This window comes from Galeopterus variegatus, unplaced genomic scaffold (genome assembly GCF_000696425.1).
Source record: "Galeopterus variegatus unplaced genomic scaffold, G_variegatus-3.0.2 Scaffold107, whole genome shotgun sequence".
Taxonomy (NCBI): Eukaryota; Metazoa; Chordata; class Mammalia; order Dermoptera; family Cynocephalidae; genus Galeopterus; species Galeopterus variegatus.
The window spans coordinates 632,594-659,543 of NW_007726218.1; the positions used below are offsets into that span (position 1 = coordinate 632,594).

At 33.3% G+C, this 26,950-nt stretch overlaps 1 protein-coding gene across 1 annotated transcript in view; it reads right to left on the reverse strand.

Annotated features, from left to right (window-relative positions):
* POT1 (protection of telomeres 1) overlaps positions 1-26,950 on the reverse strand; it is a 112,833-nt gene that overhangs the window by 21,521 nt on the left and 64,362 nt on the right. Inside the window, exons 6-13 of the mRNA XM_008585723.1 lie at positions 25,694-25,824; positions 21,366-21,656; positions 14,775-14,930; positions 9,432-9,601; positions 8,212-8,300; positions 5,228-5,284; positions 3,688-3,844; positions 1,698-1,903 (exon numbers count right to left, since the gene is read on the reverse strand). Of these exons, the coding sequence (XP_008583945.1) occupies positions 1,698-1,903; positions 3,688-3,844; positions 5,228-5,284; positions 8,212-8,300; positions 9,432-9,601; positions 14,775-14,930; positions 21,366-21,656; positions 25,694-25,824 (1,257 nt within the window). The remainder of the gene's footprint in view (positions 1-1,697; positions 1,904-3,687; positions 3,845-5,227; positions 5,285-8,211; positions 8,301-9,431; positions 9,602-14,774; positions 14,931-21,365; positions 21,657-25,693; positions 25,825-26,950) is intronic.

A 26,950-nucleotide genomic window follows, 5' to 3' on the forward strand; every position in this document is an offset into this window, starting at 1 on the left:
GAGGTTGTGTAGCCATTATCCAAAATGTGTGAGTAAATTTTGAGGGGGGAGTCTCTATTTTTGTTTTGTCTTTTACATCTATCTTGTAGTACATATTCAAATATTGCTAATGGAATAAAATACTACATTTCACCCATCAAAGTGGCCAAGCATGATGGTTAATTTTATGTGTCTACTTGACTGGGCCATGAAGTGTCCACATATTTGGTCAAGCCTATTATTCTGGATGCTTCTGTGAAAGTGTTTTGTAGATGAGAGTAACATTTAAATCAGCAGACTGAGTAAGGCAGATTGCCCTTCCTAACACAGGTAGACCTCATCCAATTTGTTGAAGGCCTTAATCATGAAGACTAATCCTACTCTGAGTAAGGGAGAATTCCTCCTGCCTGACTGCCTTTGAACTGGGACCTCAGCTCTTCCTGGGTTTCAAGGCTGAGAGCCTTCAGACTGTAACTATACCACTAGCTCTCCTTGACCTTGAGCTTGCCAACTCAGTCTGCAGATCTTGGGACTTGACATCTTCCGTAATCATGTGATACAATTCCTGATAATAAATATCCTTTTACACACATATATATGTATCTCCATCCTTTTGGCTCTGTTTCTCTGGAGAACTCTGATAATACACTAAGTTTTTAGAAGTGCTACTATATATTGGGAAATGTAGGGAAATAGGAAATCTCATATACTACTAAAACATATGCACATTTACTAGAAAGTAAGAGGGCAATATTTGTTGTGATCATTAAATGAGTATATAAAAACCAATTAGAGTAGTTTCTGACACAATGTAATTACCTTTTTTTAAAAAAAGCTATATTCATGAAAGTAATATGAGGGTACTTCAAAAAATTCATGGAAAGATTTTTATTTTTTTTATAATTCCACTTTCCACAAACTTTTTGAAGCACGTTCATACCAATATTTATATACATGAGTATTCATGTATATATATATATATTTTTTTTTCTAAATGATTATGTGTTACTTTGATAAATAAAAAAATTAGCAATAAAAATAATACATTATAATGAAATTCATTTATAAAATGAAACTAAATATTTTTCTAATGTAAATTAAAGATGACTTTTTTTATCACAAAGAAAAGCCTCAAGGAAAATAATAAAACTTTAAATTTAGCATGAGAAAAAACATATGGTACATATATTAGATACATTCGATTAAAAAAATTAGACAATAGAAAGAAAATAAAAAAATAAACAAGACAAAATTTCTTTCTTTTAAAACTTATCAAGTTATCTTTACTTGTTTCAATAGTCCTTTCCTTTAGATATCAATAGATGACTTTCACCCTATTTTTATGAAACAACAGTGACATCCAGAGGCCAAGACAATGCAGCTGTACATAAGCAATCAGCTTCTTTATTACTACTCAACTAAATAATCTGCATAAAGCTGACAAGATTACAAGTAGGAATCCAACAAAATGAATAAATGTAAACACTTCAGTTTAATATATAATTTTAAAATGTAATTCAGGTAAATTTATGTACATGTATTTGTGTGCATATATACTTGAATCTAGTTGATATATAGTATATTTCTTTATATGAAGCTTAAATTGACAATATTTTTACTTTATATGCACTAGGTTTACTGTAAGATATATTTACTAATAGTCAGGAAAAAATACACAAAAGCAGTATTCTAACAAAACAGTAACTTAAATATCTTACCTTCTATCAAAATCAGACATTCATTTGATAGTGGAAGGATTCCATTATTTTTCACAAAATGAATAGCTACTGTTCTTCCTCCTTGACCGTCAGTGGTCCAGACTTTTGAATCATATAATGACGTATCTTGTAGTTTGTTATCTGGGGTTTTAATTGCACCACCTTGCAAAATTACATCCAAATCACCCTCATGTGGAACTTCTTGTCTAAAATCATTGGCAATAAAACAGTAGAAAACAATGTTGATATAAGCTTGAAAATTCCAATTTAACAAATCATCCAATTGAAATATACCATTTTTTAAATATATAGATAAGTCAGCTACTTTTTCTTAAATTATGGAGATAAAGCACTTTGAAGATTAAATAACTTATTCAGTAGATATAAATATTTGATATTTTGTGGCGAAGTATATCCATATTATAATAACATTAACCCCTGGCAATTTCCATGCCTTGTTTTGTGATATCATGGTTACATTAATTTATTTCTAGCAACAATTTATTCTCCTCTGTAAGAAATGCCAAACTTCCCAGTGAATGAGGAAAATGCAGCAGCCCTCATCTTCACTCAGGTTAAATATCCACTTACACTTATGTAATGTCACTTTCACAGGACTCTATTTTAAACCAATATTAACTTCAATTCCATTTAATAATAATTTTAAAGTCACATGGTGAAGTATCACATAGTAAGAATGGCATCATTTGGAATCAAAAGGTTTATGTCTTTGTCTTGGTTCTGTAACCAAGTAGTTGTGTAACTAGATAGCCTCTATTAACTGACTTCTCTGAGATGATTTATTTGTTTAAAAAATGATCACAGAGCATGGTTTTGTTTCACAAAGTTATATAATCTTACAGAATTCAATGAACCAAAATTTGATATACCTCCAAAATTTTTTAAACTCCTTACATATATTTTAAATACAACTACCATTTGAAACTCAAATCGGTAGAAGACAGGTCCCTTACATTTTATTTAAAGAGATTTGATGATCAAAAATCTCCCTAAACATACTATACTTGGATTTTGAAGGGAAAAAAATATTTACTTACATTAACATGCACATTCACTAATAATATAAACACAAAAATATATGGAGATGTGTATATATATTTATACATTGTAGCACATTATCATGAAAACTTAATTTATGGTATCCAAACACGCATGTCTACCAGTTACGTACATTTTCCAAAACATCATTTTATATATTTAAAGGAAAGATAGGGAAATTACATTAAAAAGATGAGCAGGAATTAAAAATAATTTTCATAATATGTCTTGAGATGAGCACATATCAACAAGACTATAAAACAATCCTATGAATTTATTTACATATTTACATAATAATTGATGTTTGGAATAAATATACTGAGAAATTCTCAATTACTAAAGAAAATTTAAATTACATTTGTTAAATTGTAGTTATTAAACAGGGAAGAAATATTTCCAACAAGGCTTTCTGTATCATTTAATCAGAAATTTCAACTAACTAGAATTCTTTTTAAGAAATTCAGTTAATAAGTACTTTTATATATATGTATGTATATATTTTTCTGGCAGCTGGCCAGTACAGGGATCTGAACCCTTGCCCTTGACCTTAGTGCCATCAGCACTACATGCTCTAACGAAGTGAGCTAACCAGCCGGCCCTTAGTGGTTTTTATTTAGGAAGGTATTTCTGTGAAAAAGTCTCCCCCAATATATTCATAGTTTATTATTTCTCATTTGCAATTTATCAGAACTACTAAGGTAAATTTCAGATCTGAAAACAGCACCTACTTTTATTACTACTAAGAAAGATTCAGAAGAATCTACTTTCTAAGAATTTAGTATTTTCCCTTAAAAACATTACCATTCTTTCAAAATACAATATATAAAACCATGATTTACTCATTCCAAGGATTTAAAACTATATATATTTGTACATGTACATTCACAAATAATATGAAACAAAAATTTGTTTTATTACAGAAAATACTTACAACGAATGACAGTTAGGACAATGAAGTTTAACAGACTGAAAGAGTCTTCTGGGTTTATATGACCTCAATTTTGCACGGATGCGATATTGTTGTGGAGCTTTTTGTTTCAAAATGGCGCACAGTGGTGTTTTTTCCAAATATTGATGATCTGTAAGTACTGTAAAGGATTTTCGTATTTAATTAGACATAACAAGAAGCGTTAAGTATATTCACAACACACATCCTCCTGAACCAAATACATACTATAAAAGCTAATTAACAAGTTCTATTAACTGTCACCTCCATGAAAGCAAGGGTTATGCCTTTATTCCTTGATGAACAGCCAAGTTTCCCAGCATAGTGCCAGACACAGAGTAGGTACTCAACCAATATCTACTGAATAAATGCTGGATAGTTTGAGCAAGAAAGAATTTAACTGCTGTGTACGTGTTCAAAAAAGTGTTTCTTAAATGCGACTAATGGAGATCTCCTGGCTAACTCAGGGAAATCTGTCCCTGATTTCACATGTTCTATCATATGCCATTTGACACGTCTTATCATTAACTGAGAACTTCCTCACTTTCTGGCACTACACGATGTTGCAAACAAACACTGTATTTCCCCTGTCCTAGTCCTGGAATCTGCTATTTCTCCAAGGAGCCACGATTCCTTTTAGCGAGAAATATTATTGGCAAACCAAGATCTGTGCATTAGGTGTACTTACTGCTACTGGAATGCCATTGCCTGTAAGCCCGTTTGTGAATAAAGGTAGGGTATGTATACACACATGTTCATACCATTACATACATACATACATGCATGCATGCATGCACCTATATATGTATGAATATGTATATGTGTGAATATATATACATATATATACACACATATATAAATATACACATACACACATCTATATCTATTTTTGTATCTATCTATAAAACCATGAGTACATTTGACACCTCCATTTCCAATACACCACCACGAGCTTTTATCTAGCCTTATCCCATTCCATATTTGTATCTCCTTTCTCCAATCAGAGAAACTTATATTTTTATAATAGTATTAAAGTATTTAATATACTTGTGCTTGAAAAATATTTTTCTGAAAAAAATCTTAGCTGAAATAACAGAAGAAGGGTACCTCGTAGATATACTATCATTGTTAAGATTAAATTAAAGTTTGGAGGCATACTGTAAGGAGCTTTTTTATGGGCACATTGTTAAACAAATACAGTGAATTGATTACGATTAATGTCAGAGTATATTTTTCATCCTCAAACTAAAAATACATTGTACTATGAAATGAAATAATGAACTTTTAGAAAAGTTAAGAAACATGTAAAAATATGTATTCAATATAAAGACATGTAAATGTATAGGTTGCATTATATGGCAGTATAGGATGAGGTGGAGAAATAAAGTTAAATATGGGCAAGTTTATGCCCTCATGAATATCTGTTTTCACGATTAGACAGGAATTGATTAGCTGGTAAGTATAAGAACAGACTTCATTATGCTCATTACTGTGCCCATATCTCAAAAACGATACATGGTCTTACTTGTGGCAGACAGTTGTTGACATCTTTCTACCTCATATAATGATACTGATCCAGAGCCTATAGAAAGAATAGAAAAAAATTTAGTTTTTAAGTCCATTAAAAATTCAAGAGGGCATTGAAAACTATAAAACAATCCTGAGAGAATTTGAAGAAAATATAAGCAAATGGTGACATACTCCCTATGCATGATTCAGAAGGCTCAATATTGTGATGATATCAATTCTCCACAAATTAATCTGTAGATTCAATGAAATCCTAATCAAAACAGCAGAGGCTTTATTTTAGGAATTGACAAGTAGATTCTACCACTATGAGGAAATGCAAAGAATCTAAAACATTAAATAAAATCTCGAAGAAGAACAAAGTTGAGGGACTTACACTATATGACTTTAAGACTTACGATAAAGCTACAGACAATACAAGAGGTTTTCAAAAAGTTCATGGAAAGATTCGTATTATATCTTAATTCCATTTTTCCATGAGCTTTTTGAAGTACGCTTGAATAGTACTGGTATAAGGACTAACAAATAAATATACAAAATTAAATAGAGAGCCCAGAAATAAAGCACATTAATATGGTCTTTTGATTTTTAACAAAGACAGCAAAGCAATTCAAAGGAAAAGCAAAACTTTTCAATGCACGGCACTACAACAACTGGAAACTGGAATGGAGAAAAATGTATACTTCATACTGTATCAATAAGTACTGAATGGAAAGTTCAGAAATAAGCCCACACCTACTCCCACTTGATTTCTCACAGATACCAAAGCTATTTAACAGGAAAAGGAAGCAAATGGAGCTATGACAACTAGAAATTTCTATTTAAAAGAACAATGTCTACCTCATAACTACACTACTAAGCATTAAAAAAGGAACAAACTGCTGATATATACAACGATGTAAATAAATCTCAAGAACACATAGTATGTACAGAAGAACATATAATATATGATTCCATTTATCTGAAATTCTGGAACAGGCAAATCTAGAGAGATCTGTGTTACACATGTTTATTAGTCAAAGCTCAAGGAATGGTACATGTAATGCTAAATTTTCCATTTCAGTGTGTGCAATTTTACTTCAAAAATAAAATGAATTCTAAACAGGATTGAACTTTAGTTAATTATGTTCATACTGAAGTACTTAGGAAATGTACTGATGTCTGCAACTTACTTTGAAATGCATGAAAAAATAATATAGATTGATGAATGAAAAGAGGGATAGAGAAATATTTATGTGACAGATAAAGTAAAATGTTAATTGGAGTACCTAGGTGGTGGATACATGAACTTTCATTGCACAATTGTTTTACAACTTTCCTATATTTGAAAACTTTTATTATGTTGAAAAAATACATTGTGAAGGAAATAAAAGAAGTGGATACAATAGTAAACTTACTAAGTTTAATAGAATGACCTGATGAACATAATAAAATAGGATTTTACTTTAACAAGAAAGCATAAGTAATGATCATAGCACTAAAGTTACAAAATGCTTTCCAAAAAGCAGCAATTTAGCTAAACCACACAGCTCAAGTACTGGTCCCCCCAGGAAGTTCCCCCATTTTAGAAGTAAGCAAGGGGGACTGGACACCTCTCTCCCACAACCAGGCACACTGCCAACACCACTAGCAACCAGGTAAAGAGCATGCCAAAAACATCACTTCCACGTGGGTGGCCCACCACAGCCACCACAATAACCATGGTTGCTGCAAAAGCGGCTAGACACCACAACCACCGTGTAGATGGTCTGCCAGCCACTGGCATGCATTGACACAAGGAGAGTCATGAGCAGAGACCAAAGAAAAGAAGAGGATGTCTCTCTCCACAAAGTCTATTCCAGAATGACAAAGGAAGGATCTGCTCTACGGTAATACTGAGGGACCTGAACACACTTCTCAGCACTGGACAGATCATCTAGACAACAAATCAACAGAGTAAACGTAGTCTTTCAGAAGGAGAGAAGAAATCTAGGGTTATCACAGTGGGGAGTGGGGAGGGAGACAGGGATGGGGAGAGATTGGACAAGGGGCATAATGAATAAGTATGATTTGTAACAATATATATTCTGGTAATACTGATTTGACCAACATATGTCAATGTCAAACCCCCCCAAATATGTATGATCAATTATGATTCAATAAAAATTAAAACAAACAAAACCCCCCCTCAGTTTCCTTTATGTAAAAGGGAGAAAATAATACATCTCATGAGTTCTGTTAGTATTAAATAATAAAGCATGCAAGCACTTACTAAGTACCCAACAAGAAATATATGTTCATTTCCAGGTTTATCATTACTGGTATAGAAAGAAAGTAAATGTTCATAAAAAAGTTCTTTGGATCATCGTAAGGAAAGCGTTAGATTGTAAGAAAAAACAGTGAGTCAGGAACATAACCTAGATTTTAGGTCCCAGAATGTACAAACAGATATTAAAACAAAGTAGTAAAGGAGAAAATATTGCGCTTAAAAGTTTTAAAGTTCAGATTTGAACAGTCACCTACTCAGGTAGACAATAATATAAATACATACGCCACTGTTTGCTAATACTTGTAATTAGATACTTGATTAACTCAGTAAAGACTGGGAACTATGTATACATCTAAGATGTGTATGAGCAAAAATATTTGGTTTGTTTGAAATAAAGCAGCACAAACAACCTTTCTTCCTTTTAGAAACTGACAAGCAAAATAGTTGGCTAGGAAATTATTACAGATCTTTTTGAACACACACACATACATATCACATATGAGTATATTACAAATAAAGTAATCACTACCATCCCAATCTGAAAATGTAATTACAATTTAGGGAGAAACCATGTTTACATTTGCATAGGACACAGATAAAGATTTAGGGTATTCCTTATATATATTAATTTTAAAAAAGGACAGAGAAACAAAGATCTTAAAAAAAGAATTATGTTGAAAAAAAACATTTTATTTAGTAGGAACTAAATAGTCAGTGTTGAAAATTATCCTTACTTGAAACAGTTGGAAAGCTGTCCTCATGTTCTAATTGACAGATACCATCTGAATGCTGATTAGCTGCCAAATCTGCAGATTCTAAAGCCCTAATAATGCAAAGGATGTAATTTCAAATTGCAAAATAATACAAAGTAAATATAGTAAGTTTAGCTCTACCCACAACATCCAGGAATTCACTGAAATTGTATACAAAATTTTGTGCATATACGCATTTTTCAGTAAATGGTCTATATAGCTTTTATCAGATTACCTGAGCAGAACAATCTCACTCTAGACTCAAGAAGTAAAATACTATGTTGCTACATTTTGCATTTTTTGTTGTTGTTGTTGTTGTTTGTTTTTGCAGCTGTTGGTACAGGGACTGAACCCTGGACCTTGGTGTTATCAGCACTAGGCTCTAACAACTGAGTTAACTGACCAGCCCTACAATATGAGATTTAAATCAGTGAAAGTGATGTAAAATAAGTAAAACAGAAACTAGGTTAATTGATTTTAAAGTCATATTGATTTCAATAAATTAAAACTTAGACAATAGTTACTTCATTTCAATTTACTGAACAGTAAGTATGTTTTCTATTTCTTTGAGGATATGTATAAGACTTTTTTTTATTTCTCTGGAATACTGGCCAAAATGTTTCTGCACACAGTACCTACTAGGAACACTTCCAAGAAAAAATAAATAAATAAATAAATAGCAGGATTTAAGATACTATTTACTTTCTGGGCACATATAAAAGTTCTTAAAATGTTTTTTTAAAAGTTTTTAAAAAGTGACAGTAAAACACTTTTGTTATCTGTTTAATCAGAGACACTTTACAAAGACAATACTTTTTTTTTCACGGCAAGATTAAGTATTTTTGGAATCCTAGATATGTATCAAATTTTCCAAACTTTGGCTAAGGTCCAGTGTCCACTGTATGTTGCTGTTCTTGGAGAGTGTGGCAAATCGTGGAAGAGCAGAGTGCAGAAAGCCGATTCTAACTGTTGGAAGACTTAGACTGTAACCCTCGCTCTGCTACTATTTAGCTGCTTGAACCTACAATAACTTGATTTGTTTCATTTGGCTCATCTATTAAAAAATATGGAGAACGGCACAGAAGGCTATGAAGATCAAATAAGGAACCTATCAGACCTCGCCCCAGAACAATATTATCTTAGCAGTCAACTTAATTATTACCTTATTTACATTTTCTAAATACATATATAAAAATGCTTACTTTTTCAGTTGATCCACATCAGAGTTACTTTCTGGCAAGACCCTGATTCCCCGACCATAACTGGTACCTCCATGGAGATGAAACTCTAGACTTAACAAAGTTGTCTGGCTCTCTGAATTCACTGATTGAAGTTTGGTATGGAGACTATAGATTCTAAGAAAACTTCCAACCTAAAAATAGATTATTTATTATTTAGAAAGTAGGGAAAAAATCAATTTCTGATATTTGAAATTTTAACACCAATACAAGGCAATGACCAATCAGAAAAGATACTGGGTATATCAGTGTGGGCTAAATAGCTGATGGACACTATATCAAAACCAAAACATATTCACATAAGTGTGCATGTGCATGTGTGCATATATACACATAAACACACATTCAACTATAAGACATATTTCCATTTCAGAGACACTAAAATGTGAAAGAATGCTGTGTCTTAGTGTCAATAAAATATACTAGTAGTTAAGAAACTCATTACCTAAATGAAATTCAAGCCCTCTATTTGATTAAGGTTTCTGAAAATAACTTGCTTTAACTAGTTTAAGATAATATTAGTTAAATATGATCACTAAAATACTCTTATTATGAGAATGCTAGGAAAAATTTTAAATGTGCTACTGTATCAAAATAATAAAGAAGACCCTACCCCATGAGTTCCATGGAAAGAAAACTTGTAATAAAGCATTTGTGCCTGTACCACCACAGTGTGAAACACACTCTCTGAGTTTAAATATAGGACTAAACCAATTAGTTTTGAACTAAATGTTCTATATTTAATCTGAGATGTTTTGCTATACTTAGACTAAAAATGTCTTTCATTATAGAGTATCTGAGATTTTCTTCTAACGAAGACTTCAAATGAGATGCAGAATGCTATTCAAAGGTATTGACATCTACCTAAAGGAAGAAGCTATATAATCTAAATTACATTTACTTTTATGAAGAAAGATTTATGAACAAAAGGAGTTACAAACCAGGAAATTTAATTCATTCACACTAAAACTACACTGCTGACTGCTGGATGATTGTGGGACTACCATTCTCTTTTTTTGTTACAGGTTCAGGACTGAATAAGAGTGGTGACATCCTATGTAATAAGAAAGCTTTATGAGGGAGGATATTTTTTAAAAAGATGAGCAGATCAACTTTCCGTATTTGCTTATTGCAGCTTCTCTCAATTATATTTATCCTCATCCCTCTCTAGCTCTGATGCAGGTGGGACATGAGTAAAGAATGTAAGGGGGGAAGAAACATCCACACTCCCAGATGCGACTCTTTCATTCCCAAGGGTCTTTTTTTCCCCATCGAATCTTGGGTTTTATGAGGAGGAGGTAAGGTATCTATATTTGCTGTCTTCTTCTCCGAGGCTTTTTTCACTTATATCTACATCATGGCAAAGAATAAAACAAGTCATGGAAAAAAAGCACAGAAAGAAATAAAAAAGAAGATAAAGCTCATTTTCCTCATGGTCTCCAAAGTTGAGACACTAGAAGAAAATATAAAAATTTCTATTTTTACTTCATTCTTTTGAATGTTTATTATTTTATGATGTATACGATCCACAAAGGATTTGAAAGAAGGCCTAAATGCATGGAGAAAGATACCATATTCACAGACGAAAGCCTCAATACTATAAAAATGATAATTCCTGGGCCGGCCCGGTGGCGCACTGGAGAGTGCGCCACTTGGGAGCGCGGCGGCGCTCCTGCTGAGGGTTCGGATCCCATGTGGAGACCAGTTCCCGCTCACTGGCTGAGCGCGGTGCGGGCACAACACCGAGGGTTGCGATCCCGTTACCGGTTAGCAAAAAAGACAAAAAGGAAAAAAAAAAATGATAATTCCTCTAAATTAATTTTAAATTCAATGCAATTCCAGTCAAAATCTTCAATGTCTTTCATGGAATTTGAAAAGGTAATCCAAAAATTTACATCAAAGATTGCACAACACCGAGGGTTGCGATCCCGTTACCGGTCAGCAAAAAAGACAAAAAGGAAAAAAAATGATAATTCCTCTAAATTAATTTTAAATTCAATGCAATTCCAGTCAAAATCTCCAATGTCTTTCATGGAATTTGAAAAGGTAATCCAAAAATTTACATCAAAGAGAATAGTTAATTTTAAAAAATAGGAGGTGGAGGAGGCTTTGCCCTATTGAAAAGTACATAAAGTAACAGCATAATAAACACAAGTGTGCATACCTACATGTTGAGATAGAGAGAAGACTGGGGATCAAAAAAAAAAAATGAGGTCAGGCAGGAGTACAAAGAAGGTTCAATGTGTAGAATTTTATTTCTTAAAAATTATAAGCACCTGGAATAAATGTGGCAAAATGTTTAGAAATATTTAAATGGTGCGTACTTGGGTATGTATTATATTATCTTCTCCACTATTGTATTTCATAACAAAACAAAACTTAAAGGCCAACATAAAATTCATAGACTATAGAATAAAGATGATAAATTGTTATTATCAGAAATTCCTTCTGGAGGCAGCATTGTACAGTATTTTCTTTAAAGCTTGATAAAATATATGATGAAATGTGCCAGATGCTCTATTATAAAAGACTAATAAATATTGCTTAGGCTGGTTAGTAATGTGATAAGATTCCAAAAATACAAATGAAGGAATTGTGATTAAAAAATTATAAAAATATAATTTAAAAAACTGTGATAAAAGTCCATTACAATACATAAACACTAAAAAAAAAAAAAAAGCAAAAAAAAACAAAGCAAATATGGCTATCAAAAATCACTATCATCTTTATAAATAATCAAAATATTGCCCCCAAACTGTCAAGAATTTCTTGTTAAGTTTAATATTTTTAATTCTCTTTATATGTCTCAAAATAGCCAAACCACTGTTGTTGGGCCACTGAAGGCCGAAACGTAACTATGACTATGTATATTTTATAACTATTTAAAAAAAACCTTTTGTCAGGATAAGATAGGATTTTAAAAATATGGTTTCTAGACAAAAGGTTGGAAATGTCAGTTTGTGTGCATATGTCTGTATAAAATGTTTAGGGAATGACAATACTTACAAAGCAAGATTTAGAAAATAGTTAAGGGCAATTTAGGGTGTATTGTTTATAAACAAAACGTATTGTTTATAGAATTTGATATTATACCTTATAATTGCATTAACTGTCCTTTTTATTAAAATAAAAACATTTTTTTCTGCTCCAATGTAACACAAATCTTTTGAATTGTTTCCATGTATTTTGATACAAAAGTGCAATTTTAAATAGTTTTCTTGAAATGTTGATAAGAATTCATTTCTATCAATGTCATGACTGAAGATTTCCTAAATTAGACTGAGATGTTATAGAAATTGTCCGAAAACAAATAACTATAATGTGAATGTACATTAAATAAAAGTCTAAAGTTATATTTCTTAGACATAGAGAAAATCCTTTTCATTTTTATAATGCATTGCAGCAAATAATATAAAGCTCTAATATCTTCAGAGAGAAACAAAGTGCCATATTATTTTCTTAATTATGTGTGCTCATATCACCCTCTAGTGGGCAAGATAAAGCAGACAATAAAAAGAGTAGACAAAAAAAGAAAAAAAACAATCTGGAAGAAATTCACAGCACTCAATGATTCATTAATTCAGCAGCGGATATTATTTATTTCATCCTTTATATGGAGAGCACTGTGCTAAATGCTGTTCAGGACTTGGACAGGAAAAGCAGGACAAGTGGGGAAACAAAAAGACCTATAGAAGCAGCATGGGAAAGAGAAGGGAATTACATGGTGAAAGCAGATAACAGAGTGTGGAACTGAGGTGACTCTAAAATGTAAATCCTTTCCATTTATAAAAGAACTCTCTCTGTATACAAAAAAAAAAAAAAAACTTCAGAAATGGATTTATCATTATTTTCACTTCTGAAATAGACTAATCAATGTATATAATATCTTTCTGAGGAAAAAACATCAAACATGTATCTTCAACAATCAATTTCTTCTGATATGTCATGTATACATATATAATGTGCATTCACACTTATAAAGGACAATAAAGTGCAGTTATCACCTTCCTGGGCACTGGCTTTAACATAATTTATTGATTTGAGTTGGGTAAGCTTATTTGTTACATAATGTGAGAGTGAAAATATTTTCTCCTCCATGGACATTTATTTAGAAGGAGAAACCAGGCACTGAAATTCAGATCTTCACTTTTACTACTTTCTTTTAACTTCCTATAAGTAGACTGCAAGATATTTGCAATAAAGATCATTTCCTTTAGCTCTGAAAAAAAAGATACTGTGGGCCGGCCCGGTGGCGCACTGCTACAGTGTGCCGCTTGGGAGCGCAGTGGTGCTCCCGCCGAGCGTTCGGATCCCACATAGAGACCGGTTCCCGCTCACTAGCTGAGCGAGGTGCGGGCGCAGCGCCGAGGGTTGCGATCCCGTTGCCGGTCCCGGTCCGGTATGGGTGCGACACTGAGGGTTGGGATCCGTTGCTGGACACGAAAAAAAAAAGAGACAAAAAGGAAAAAAAAAAAAAAAAAGATACTGTAGATTCAAACACTGGCTTCATCCAACTAGCTGTGGAGTCTTGGAGAACTCACTTAACCTCTGAGTGCCTCACTTCCCATGTGTAAAATGGGATGACAATGGCACCTATCACAAAGGACAGTACCAAATACAGATTTAGTACCTAGCAAATGTTACCTTGTTATTATTATTTACAATTCCGTTCTTTATTACAAAGGACACTTCCAAATAAAAGATAAAATGAAATGAAGAAAATATTCCCTACAATTTGTGGTGTTAATAAGAACTGCCATATCTAAACTGTGTACTTTTGCCTATAAAACTGTATCTCAAAAACTGTATCACAAATTCCATAAACTATACGGTACACATGCACATACAATTTATAAAATATATTAGAGGTGATTTAACAATTTCTTAAAATAATGAGCACTAAGTTACTAACTAGATTTTACCAAATCAATTTATAAAGCCTAACCTTTAAGTTAACAATATTTTATATACCCTTTGTCATTTTAAAGTAGTATATATAACATGACAAAATATTTCTTTACAATTTTCACAGTAAAATTGAGTATGGCTTTAAGATATTCAGAAAAGATTTAATTAAAAAATTGATTAAACCATTATAATTTATCTTTTAATAATTTATTTTAAACCCACATTTTGCAACTCACAAATTCAAGGAAAAAATAAATTTGAAGTTAATTTCTAGACTCCAAATATCCAAATTTACAGACTCCTATAAATGCAATCATTTATCATCAAAATTGATATGACCAAAAATCACCAAAACTTATAAATACATAAGTAACAAACATTTTTGCTCCTCAACATCACCTTCAGAGATCTTGCCACTTGAACATGGTTATCGTAGACTAAAATGTCTATTGCCAGATTCTGTAGCCGATGGATGTGGCTTAAATCACCTTCAAGAACAAGGTCTTGTATTAAGACTCTCCAAGATGGGAATGGTGTTCTGGTGCCATCCCATACCTGCCATAAGAGGGTAGATGAAAGTTTAATGAATTTTTTGAAAAACTGCTAATGCTAAAAAGAGTTTTATTTTCTGTAATGCTTAAAAGTAATTAAATATATGCCTCTCTAAATATCTGCAATACTTCAAATATGACATATATTATTTCCTGATTTTAAGAGGACTACATATGAACTATGGGTAATGGAGGAAAATGCAGAAGAATATAAAGAAGAAGAAAAAGTCACACTGCTATGAGCATAAACAAAATATCAATACATTGTTGACTTTATTTCATTTTTTTCTTCTGTGTTATTTATAATATATTGTCTTCTATACACACACACACACACGCACACACACACACACACACATGCACACACAAACTGGCTTTATATTCTGCTTTTCTCCTTTAGTTTATTACTGAGCACTTTATCAAGCAATTTAAATATTAACCTAAAATATGATTTTCAATGTTTTCATATTATTTCAGGGTATGGATGAACACAAATTTATTTAACTAATCCCTTTATTAGTTGTGTTGTTTCAAACTTTTTCCTATATGAAATAACTCAGTAATTGCCAACTTGAATAGAAACACTTGTGAGTATCTCTGCTAATTTTCTTAAGATAAATTCTTTGCCTAATGTCAGGAATGTTTTCTGATGTTTGTCAGTGTCTCACTTTGCTCTGATTTAGAAAAGTCCTTTAAAGTACAGATATGACTATTTTGTTTCTATTAGAGGCTAAGAATACAAATGAATGAAAATAACAGGTGCCGTAAAAAGAAAAGAAATGTTGGATTGCCATGTAAGCTACCTACAGATGATGGGAACATGGGCACAGGACTAGTGTGCACTACCCCATCCTTAAGACATAGCCAGCGTGTGCTGTGTCTGCGTTTTAAGAGATGAACTGGGCTTGATGCTGTGCTACAAAAGGCTATGACAAAGGAGAGTGGCATGAAGTGAGAAATGTATCTGCATGTCAGGAGTTTGGCTAGACAAGAATAAAAAGGCTATTTAAATGGAAAACACTAATAGAGAGGATTAATGTATTAGTCCATTTCTGTTGCTTATAACAAAATATTTGAAACTGGGTGATTTATAAGAAAACAAAATTTATTTCTTAGTTTCAGAGGACTTGGTGTTGGCAACAATGACCCAGGCATATCATATGGCAAAATATGGCAGAGCAGACAGAGACTAATATCTCAAGTGCTCTTTTAAAGCCCTCAGAACCATGCCCCGACCACCATTATTAATCCATTCACTACGGCATAGTCCTACCGTCCAAACACCTCTTCAAGGCCCCATCTTTCAATTACCATAATAGGATTTACCGCCCTCTTTACACTGTCATAGTGGGAGCTAAGTTTTGGGGGACACCAATCTGCAGCAATTAGATCAGTGATAAGTCACAGAAGAGGTACTGAATAATGCTGGTACAGTAGTGAGTTTCAAATGACAATCATGTCATAATCAGTAACATTATATATCACAAGCAGTTTTTTCCACTTGGACTTTATTCTTTAATTTTGTGTACAGTGTTTTTGTGACTTTAACATTTTGAATTTTACAGACCAGTCCAAGAGTCTTTTGGGGATGACATGAGAGGATGGAGAGTTGTTACACTGCTTTTATGCTTTTGCTTTAATTGCCTAGAAATCATGTATACTTATGAATGTATAAAATTTTAAATCTGGCACTTTTATGTCATATCAAAACTCAATTTATTTAGCATTTGTGATTATATACAGGTATTCTTTTTTTCAAATAGATAACAACTACAATTTAACAATCTAACCTTGACCAATTTGAAATGTTAATGTTATTTTTATCATGTACTGAACTATTGCATGTACAATATAAGACTGTTTCTGAAGTTCCTAATCTTTTCCACTGATCAGTCTTACTACAGCTTTAATTACTGTAGTTTCATAATGTATTTTAATATCTGATGCGGAAATCCTACTTAGTGCTCATTGCCACGCCTTTCTTGTTTTATTCTTGAGCATTTATTTTGTCTAATAAACTTCAGAATTACAGTCTATTAAAAATATGGTTTTAATTAAAATTGCATTTTATTTAAAAACACTTTGGGAAAAATTCTTAAAAAGTTTAATACTTTGAGTTTTCTTTTATGCTCCTCAGTGAAGCTTTGTAGTTTTATCATAGAAGTTCAGGTATTTCTTGCAAGAACTTTCTTGTTTTACGGTTTCACTGCCACCCTGAAAGATCTTTGGTTCAATTATATGCTCTATTTATTGCTGATATGTAGAAAAGCTATATTTTAATAATGTTTTAAACTAGTTATCTCACTGAATAATTTTATTAATTCAAATAGCTTTTCAGTTAATTGTTTGATATTTTTACATCTCAGGAATACTGATTTTTTTTTCCTTTTTGTTAATAGTTAAATCTCTAATTTCTTCTTTTTATCTTATCAAATTCACTGAGACTTTCTGAACATAACAGAGAAGAGAGTAGATACTTCTGCCTTGTTCCTAGCATTAATAACTCTAAAATTTCACCAGTAAATAATTTTGTTTGTTTGGCTTAAGATATTGTTTATCAACTTAAGAAGGCACATTTCTAATACTGTTTTGCTAAATGTTTTCACAAGTACTTCTAATGTCCACGGAGCTGATCATAAAATTTTTAACATCCATGGAGATAACTGAATAATTTTCCCAATATTAAACCATTTCTGAATTCTAAAAATAAACTGTGCTGTACTATAGTATAGCCAGTCCCTGACTTACAATGGTTTGACTTAATTTTGTGACAATATCATAGGGCAAAAGCAATACACATTCAGTGGAAACTGTACTTAGTGTACCCATACAATTATTCTGTTTTTCACTTTTAGTACAGTATATTCAATAGATTACATGAGACAGTCAACACTTTCTCATAAAACAGGCTTTGCATTAGATGATTTTGCCCAGTGTAATCTAATGTAAGTGTTCTGAGCACATTTAAGGTAGACTAGGCTAAGTTATGATGTTCAGTAGGTTAGGAGAATTAAATGCATTTTCTACTTGCAATATTTTCAACTTATTATGGGCTTACTGCGATGTCATCCCATAGGAAGTTGAGAAGTATTATCCTTTTAATATATTATTGATTCTGTTTGATAATATTTTGATTTCTGTATTTATGAACAAAACTGGGATGTTTTATTGTTGTGCAATATCGGTCTACCTTCGGTATAATTCAGTTTGAAAGAGTTCATCATCTGCATTTATAGCCAGTATAATAGTTAATTTAACAATTTAAAATATGCACAAATAATCAACTTAATCTAGATTTTCATATTTACCAGCATAAGAGGTGGATGTATTCCTTGCATCATTTTTAATTTAAAAAATCCTTTCTTTTACCTTTCTTAAAATTTAAATAACCAAACTGTTTTTAAGCTTTTGATCTATTTTTATCTTTTTCTTTCTTAAAAAAATCATTAACTATATATAGCAATTCCTACATACCTTACTTTTAGGAAACAAGTGCTTTTACACATGGCTAGGAGTTGTTCAAAGGGGCACAGCCTCCGTAGAGGGTATCTTAGCAAGAGCTGTCAAATTTAAAACGCACATACTCCTTGACTTATTAATTCTAGGACTTATCTTCATAGATCTATGAGCACTTATGTGAGATGACAAATGTTTAAGTCAACGACCTAAAAGCCCATCAATAGTATGCAAGTTAAATTAAACCATGCCATACATCCATTTGATGAAATACAAAGCAGTTGAGCAGTCACTCCCCAAAATCCACATCCATTTGGAATCTGTGAATGTGAAATTTATTTGGAAATAGGAACTCTGCAAATGTAATTAGTTAACATGAGGTCATTCTAGATTAGGGTGAATCTTAAATTCAATATGACTGTTGTCCTTATAGGGAGAGAAAAATTTGGGCTTAGAAACACAAAGAGAAAGACTTTTGAAAACAAAGGCCGAGATTGGAATAATGCGGCTGGCAAGGCAAGGAAAGCCAAGGATGTTGACAACCACAAGAAGCTAGGAAGAAACAAGGAAGGATTTTCCCTTAGAACCGTCAAAGGGAGCATGGCCCTGCTGACACCTTATGGCAGACATCTGGCCTCCAGAACTATGAGAGAATATATTTCTGTTGTTTTAAGCCACCCAGTTTGTGATAATTTGTTATAGCAGCCCTGAGAAACTAAAATAGGGAGCTGTTTAGATGGTGATGTGGAAAAATCTCTATGACAGAGTTAAGTGAAAAAAGCAACCACAGAGCAGTGTGTATAGTATGCTATCACGTGTATATAAAAAGAGGAAAAATGTATTTGCGTATTCACTAAAATATATCCGAAAAGATATTTAAGAAACTAGTTTCAGTGGTTACTTATTTTTTGGAGAGAACTGAGATGATGGGGACAAGGGAGAGAGGCAAAGAGGGAAACTTTTCATTATGTATCATTTAAATTATCTTTTAAAGTTTTAGACAATGGCAAAATTACCTATCCAAAAATTAATACCTTATTGAAAGACTTCCTTTCCCCTTTCTATACTTCTTTTTTCAATTTCTTGAGTTGAAAACTTAATTCTAATATGCTATGCTTTTTCCATCTTTTTCTTGTTCTCAAACACATTCAAGGTCTTTGAGTATATCTCTGGTCATATGCTTCAATCTAGTCTCCTTAACATTATATTCTTAATAATCTATAATACAGTTAGTTTCTCTCTGAAACAATAGTATTTAGGGCAAAGAAAATATCAACCAACCATTTTCTCCAGAACTTATTCATGAGCTTAACTGGGATAGGTATAAACAAAGATTAAATGGGCCTTATGTTTTTTTCATCTTGCAGATTTAAAAACAAAACAAGAATAACAATAAATGCTTTAAAACTATCCACACCCTACCAGTGGGATGTCCCAAGTCCCCTTCTCCCCACTTTTTTTCTGTGTCCTGACCGAAAAATCACAGAGTGCTTTGACCGCTCTGAGACCCAGCCAGCTGCAGTTTTTCCCGGCAAGACTGAGGCTAAACTGGCACCTTGATATTCCCACTTATTAAGGTTATCTAGGTTGTTGCTCAAAACACTGAAAGAAAATGGCCCTGGTCTTGAGCAAAATTCTTTAAACTCTAATATAAACTCCATATACTGACCCCTCATTGCTGACATACCTAGGTAGAATATCCCTTTGCTCTCACTGTCCATCATAAGAATACACTGCAATGCTCTGCAAGTAGGTTCCCCTAATAAATGCTTTGGGCTGACCACATGGCGTTCACTGCTTCTTTCTTTAGAATCCTAACTGGTCCCACCTTGGGATGGTTTTGGGTACTCCCTTGTAGGAACTCCCCTGTGGCTGCTTTTTGGGCAACTAGAGTCACAGGTTCAGTGGGATGAAACAGTACCCATGAAGCAGGCAGTGAAAGACATGGGAAGAGAACCCAACATCAATGGCCCCAAGTAAATGATTGAGAAGGAAGGTAAGTGACCTTGACAGGGAAGCAGAAATATTTTTTATTTGCACTTCTACATATGAATAACAATAGAAAACAAGTCTATATTTTATTACTATGGAAGTAAGAAATACATAAATAAATATACCATAAACCATACTACATTTAAAATATAGATCTAATAATACTATTTTTCTCTGGAAGGAAAGTATAAAGAAGAGAAGTGCAAGAGTAGAGCTGCATCAGGCTCATCAAAAATAACATTAAGGGCTGGCCCGGTGGCGCACTGGATAGTGCGCCACTTGGGAAGCGCGGCGGCGCTCCCGTCCGAGGGTTCGGAGGTTGTGATCCGTTGCCGGACACGGAAAAAGACAAAAAAAAAAAAAAAATAACATTAAGTTGGGCTGGCCCGGGGGCACACTGGATAGTGCGCCGCTTGGGAAGCGCGGCGGCGCTCCCGCCCGAGGGTTCGGATCCCACATGCAGACCGGTTCCCGCTCACTGGCTGAGCGAGGCGCGGGAGCAACACCGAGGGTTGTGATCCCGTTGCCGGTCCCCGGTCCGGTACGGAGGCAACACTGAGGGTTGCGATCCGTTGCCGGACACGGAAAAAGACAAAAAAAAAAAAAAAATAACATTAAGTTGGGCTGGCCCGGGGGCACACTGGATAGTGCGCCGCTTGGGAAGCGCGGCGGCGCTCCCGCCCGAGGGTTCGGATCCCACATGCAGACCGGTTCCCGCTCACTGGCTGAGCGAGGCGCGGGAGCAACACCGAGGGTTGTGATCCCGTTGCCGGTCCCCGGTCCGGTACGGAGGCAACACTGAGGGTTGCGATCCGTTGCCGGACACGGAAAAAGACAAAAAAAAAAAAAAAAAATAACATTAAGTTAAATTTTAAGTTCTTAGTATAATACTTAGTATGCATATTTATTCCATCAGAATGTGGAAATATAAGCTCTTTGTAGATATGTAGGTGATGCAAACTTACAATTTCGAGTATTTAAATATATGTACCTTTAGAAGAAATGATGCTCCATCCACTTCTGCTTTGCCCAAGAGTTGACAGGTCAGATCAAAATATTGCATTGGCTGAACATCACACAATTTTAGTAATGTCCAAGAAGGTGAAATATGAGTAGATGCCCAAACACGTAAAGCTTCTACCATTTTGTGGTCCTCAGCAGTGAAGTTAAAATATTTGCTTGAAGTACGAGGTATTACAGGTGCTCCCAAAGTTCCCTCAAATGTCAAAGATGCAAAACCAGAACTGGTGATACCCTGAGTCTCCTTTTTATATTCTTGGATCTAAGAAAATGGAGGAAAGTAGAAAACAGATACAAACAAAACAGCTTACTGATACAGAACCCAGAAACTGAAGAAACTTCTGAGACTATAAATTTTGCCAGCATAATTAATAAGAGGGCATAATTCTTTACTATTGTTCATTTAATTAGCATATAGCATTATAAAATCAACTGGCGCTATATCAAGATACACAAGGGTCATGTAAACTGTAAACCACTATGCAAAATTTATTGATATTTTCTAAAGAGCTGGGTGGTAGTCTCCCTAATCCTATCAAACTTGCAATTTTTATATTTTATTTATTAGTTTTTTACTAAGGCATAACTTACACAAGGAAAAAGGATAAGTGACAGTTTGAGTGTAATAGGGAAAACTAGAACACTTAAAATATGAGAGTGTGAAGTGAATAAAGCACAACAGAGGCTAAGATTTAATCAGTGTGACTGAGAGCGCTGAGATATGCCATAAGCTATTTTGCCTTCTGAATTCTGAGGTTCATTCATTTAGATGCACATACATTTAAGACTGTCACATCCTCTTCCTGAAGAGACCCTTTCTCCTTACGAAATGCTCCCTCCCTGCTTTTTTAATCTTTTGTAAAAGTCTTTGTCTGATAGTAATACAGTTATTTCACTTTCCTTATTTACTTTTTGTTTGGTATATTTTTTCTACAGTTTTAATTCCAACTTGTTTAAATTTTCATATTTAAAGTGCATTTCTTGTATGTAGCATCTGCTTGGTTCTTGATTTTTCATTCAGTCAATCCTTTCCTTACAATTGGAGCATTAAGTCCATTATATAAACATAGTTATTAATAAGGTTGTATTCAAGTCTACTATGTTTGCTTTCCTTTTGTTCCCTACTCCTTGTTTTTTTGCTTTTTAAAAATTGTTTTTCTACTATTCCTTTCTTATCTTCTTTTGGAATTCTTATTAGTGTTCCATTTACTTCCTTGTAGTTATGAATTAAATTCTTAACTTTTCAAAGTCTATTTGGAATCAGTATTGTTCTACTATATACTTCCTACTTTACATTAATATTTCCCACTTCCTGTTTTACATTTTCTACTTCATGAATATAAAAACTTTTCAATGGTCTGATTCCATTTAATTATTCCAGCCATCTTTGATGTTACTATTGTCATATTTTTCCAACATATTTTATAAACCCCACTTTTTGCCAATGATCATTTGTCTTAATGAAATTATGAGAACAAATTAACACTGTCTTTCACATTTACTCATGTTTTTAATCACTTTTTGTGATTTGTCACTTCCTAACTATTGAGTTTCTAGTTGGCAGCATTCCTCTTTGCCATGAATACTATCCTTTAGCATTTCTTGTATGCAGATATCCTGGCCATGGAGTCTCTCTTTTCCTTTCATAGAAAAATGTTTTCATTTTACTCTCTTTTCTGAAGGATATTTTTGCTGGATGTAAAATTCTGGGCAAATAAATTTTTTTCTATAAACATTTAAAAATTATCATTGCTATGTTCCTTAGATTCCACTGTTTCCAGTAAGAAACATTCCTACATGGAATACATCATTTATCCTCCAAATGATTTCAAGATTCTTCTTTATCTTTGTTTCCCAGTGGTTCCACCACGTGCTTTTTGTGTGTACCCTGCATAAAGTGCATTAAAGTCAATTTTTTTTCATCAAATTGGGAAAAATTCTGGTCCTTATTTCTATAAATATTTTTTTCCTATTCACATTCTCTTTTCCTGAAATCTCAAATTACATGTTACACCATTTGATATTGTTCCACAGGTCCCTTAGGGTCTATTCATTTTTATTTAATCCTTTTCCTTCAGATGAGATAACTGCTACTGATCTATCTTCAAGTTCATATGACACATCTTATCTGCTCTTTAGCCCATCCAGGAGATTTTTAATTTCACTTGTTGTTCTTTTCAATTATGGAATTTCTACTTTTTAAAAAAAATTTGTTTCCCCTCCTCTGCTAAAATTTCTTATCTTTTCGTTCATTTAACATTTTCTTTTAATTTACTGAACAAATTTTGCTTAATTCTCTGAAAATATTTATATTACTGCTTTAACATTTTTGTTTAATAACCCAACATCTGGGTCACTGTGAAGTCTGTCAGAAATGTATACTTTTTTAATTGACTATGGGTAATATTTTTTCATTTTTATATGTAGTTTTTTTTTTTTTTACTAGACATGGATGCTACTTTGTAAAGACTCTGAATTATGTTACCTTCTTCTGATGGACACTGATTTTTGTTTTTGGTGGCTTTCCAGCTGCCAGCTGATCACCATAAACTCACAAAGGCCTGATTTTATGCTTTGTTAGGGAGAATCTACGGACAGCCCATGGTGTTTCCCAAAGTCTTTCTACCTTGGTGGGACTCACCCTGCAAACTCTGTCTTCTCTGTAGAACTTGTTAAAGGCTTTGATAGAACTTGTTTAGAGTGGGCTTTACTCTAGGATGTGGTCTCTTGTGAGGTGAGGTACTTTGTAAGTTGGGCCTTTGTGCTGTCTCATCTGAATGTCCAGAGCATCATGTAGTAATTCCCAAAGGAAAGTTTAAAAATTGCATTGAACAAAAAAACTTCAATTATGAAGTGACAAATATGCCAATTATCCTGATTTGATCACTGTAAATATGTATCGAAATGTCACACATACCTCATAAATACGTACAATTATTTTGTGGCAATTAAAAAAAAAAGCTCAATTAAAAAATATTACAGCAACAGGATAATAATTTTGAGGAAACAACAATCCTTTGCAAACTTAAGTTCTAAAATTCTTATTTAAAGAAACACATACTAATTAATAGCTCTGCCTTAACAGGTTTTTTTACACTTAATTTAACTGGAAGCATAATTTTAAAAGTACCTGTTCATATTGTAACACATTTCTCATAAATAAAGATTAACTTAATTTGATTTTATACTTAATAGCTCAATGTTTTCATTGCACTTAAATTAATACAATAAACAGGAAAGAATAATATAATCTCCTCATCTTTGTACAATTCTGTTGTTGACCTAAGGCTTAAAAAAAAAAAATACAAAACCAAATGTTCTTTATCAAACTCTACAAGAAAAACTTTTACAGCATCAACCTATATTTGGAAGTGAGAAAACAGAATAGAACTAGTGCAGTGGACTCAATGGCCCCCCAAAGTCACTGAAGCTTAATCCCCACTGTAACTGTTGAGGATGGGAAACCCTATTATGGTAATTGAAAGGCAGAACCTTTTTTTTTTTTTTTTTTTAATTTTTTTTTGTCTTTTTGTCTTTTTTCGTGACCGGCAACGGATCGCAACCCTCAGTGTTGCGCCCGTACTGGACCAGGACCGGCAACGGGATCGCAACCCTCGGTGTTGCCCCCGCTCCTCGCTCAGCCAGTGAGCGGCCGGTCTGCATGTGGGATCCGAAACCTCGGCGGGAGCGCCGCCACACTTCCCAAGTGGCGCACTGTAGCAGTGCGCCACCGGGCTGGCCCAAAAGGCAGAACCTTGAAGAGGTGATTAGATTATAAGGACCATGCCCTAGTTAATGGAATAATAAGTTGATGGTTTAATGGTGGTCACAGGCGTGGTTCTGAGGGCTTTTAGAGGATAGCACATGAGAAGCTATCTTTCTCTCTTCTCAGCCATTCTGCCGTGTGAGACTCCTATGTCACTGTCACGACCAACACCTTCACCAGATATGTTCCCTGGACTTTGGACTTCCTGGCCTTTGAAACTGTAAGCAATAAATTTCATCTTCTTTAACAATTACCCAGTTCCAGGTATTTTGTTATAAGCAACAGAAATAGACTAATACAACTAGTCTGAATCATGGCATCTAATACATTTCTGGGGAAGGACAGGCAGTTTCAAACAAAGAGGTTTCCCACTATAAATTATTTAAAGTCTGATACTATTTACACTTCTTATCTCCTGAAATGTTTGATGTCATGTTCTAACAAAGCAGCACATAATTAGCGCTAACTTGCTCTAGTGAACAATACATGGTTCTCTTCAAACAAATATGTGTTCTAGACAGTAGGAATTATACCTTCAGCCTGTGAAAGCGAACAATATCTCCATTTTTATAAATTATTGGAAGGGCTTCATAGTTTCCACTAAAGAGCAGGCATGTTAACTTTACATTTGTCTGGTCCACAATCGTTACAACTGAACAATAATCTGGAAGACAAAAAATATTTTACTTGACTTTTATATTTTAAACATTTGATAAAATAAGAATTTGCTTACTTCAAAACACCAAACAAACTTTATTCTTCCCTTTAATTAAGTCTTCTAAGAAGAGGATCAAAACACAAAGACAATTTCTTGGCTCTCAATAAGCACTATTAAATTACTTCCCAAAAGTGTTCCAAAAAAATTAATTTTAGAAAGTTTAGTAAAACAAAACTAAAAAACTCCTACCTAATGTAAGCTGTCTGCAGAGCTAATAACTTTTTTTATTACATCAATGTTTAGAAACCTCTGAAGCAAATAAATATTCAAATAAATAAAATATAAATTATAAAATAAACATTAAATTCAGACTGAAAACAGAAGACTAAGATATTTGCAGCAAATGTGACTAAAAGTCATATCTATACTGCATAAAGGTCCTACGAAAATTGTTTTAAAAACCTGAGGTTTTACAACACAAAGAAAGAAACAATTCATAGAAAACTACGAAATAACAAAAAACTCAAAAGGGGAAAATGGTGACTCTTGCTAGTCACCTATAAAACATTATACATTAGAACAAAAGAGGGGTATTTTATATAATTTAAACTGGCAAAAAATGTAATATTTGGGTAACCATGAAAACAGTAACTTAAAACACTGGTGGGAGGAAAAACTATAACAGAGGTTTTTATTTTTAAAAATTAAAAATCAATTTTTTTAATTCACAGAAAAATTGTATTTACCATGTATAACACATTGTTTTGAAGTATATATACATTATAGAATTACTAAATATAGCTAATTAATATATGAATTACCTCACAGTTATTATTTTTGTGGTGAGAACACTTTACCACTGAATGTAACATACTGTTAACTATAGTTACTGCATAGTACAGTACATCTCCTGAACTTATTCCTCCTAACTAAAATTTTGTCTCCTCTGACCAACATCTCTCCAACCCTTTCCTCAACCTCTACAGCCCTGGTAAACATCATTCTAGTCTCTACTTCTATGAGATCAACTTTTTAAAATTCCACATGAGCACTTTCATGTGGTATTTGTCTTTCTGTACCTGGCTTATTTCACTTAACATAATATCCTCCAGGTTCATCAACGTTGCCACAA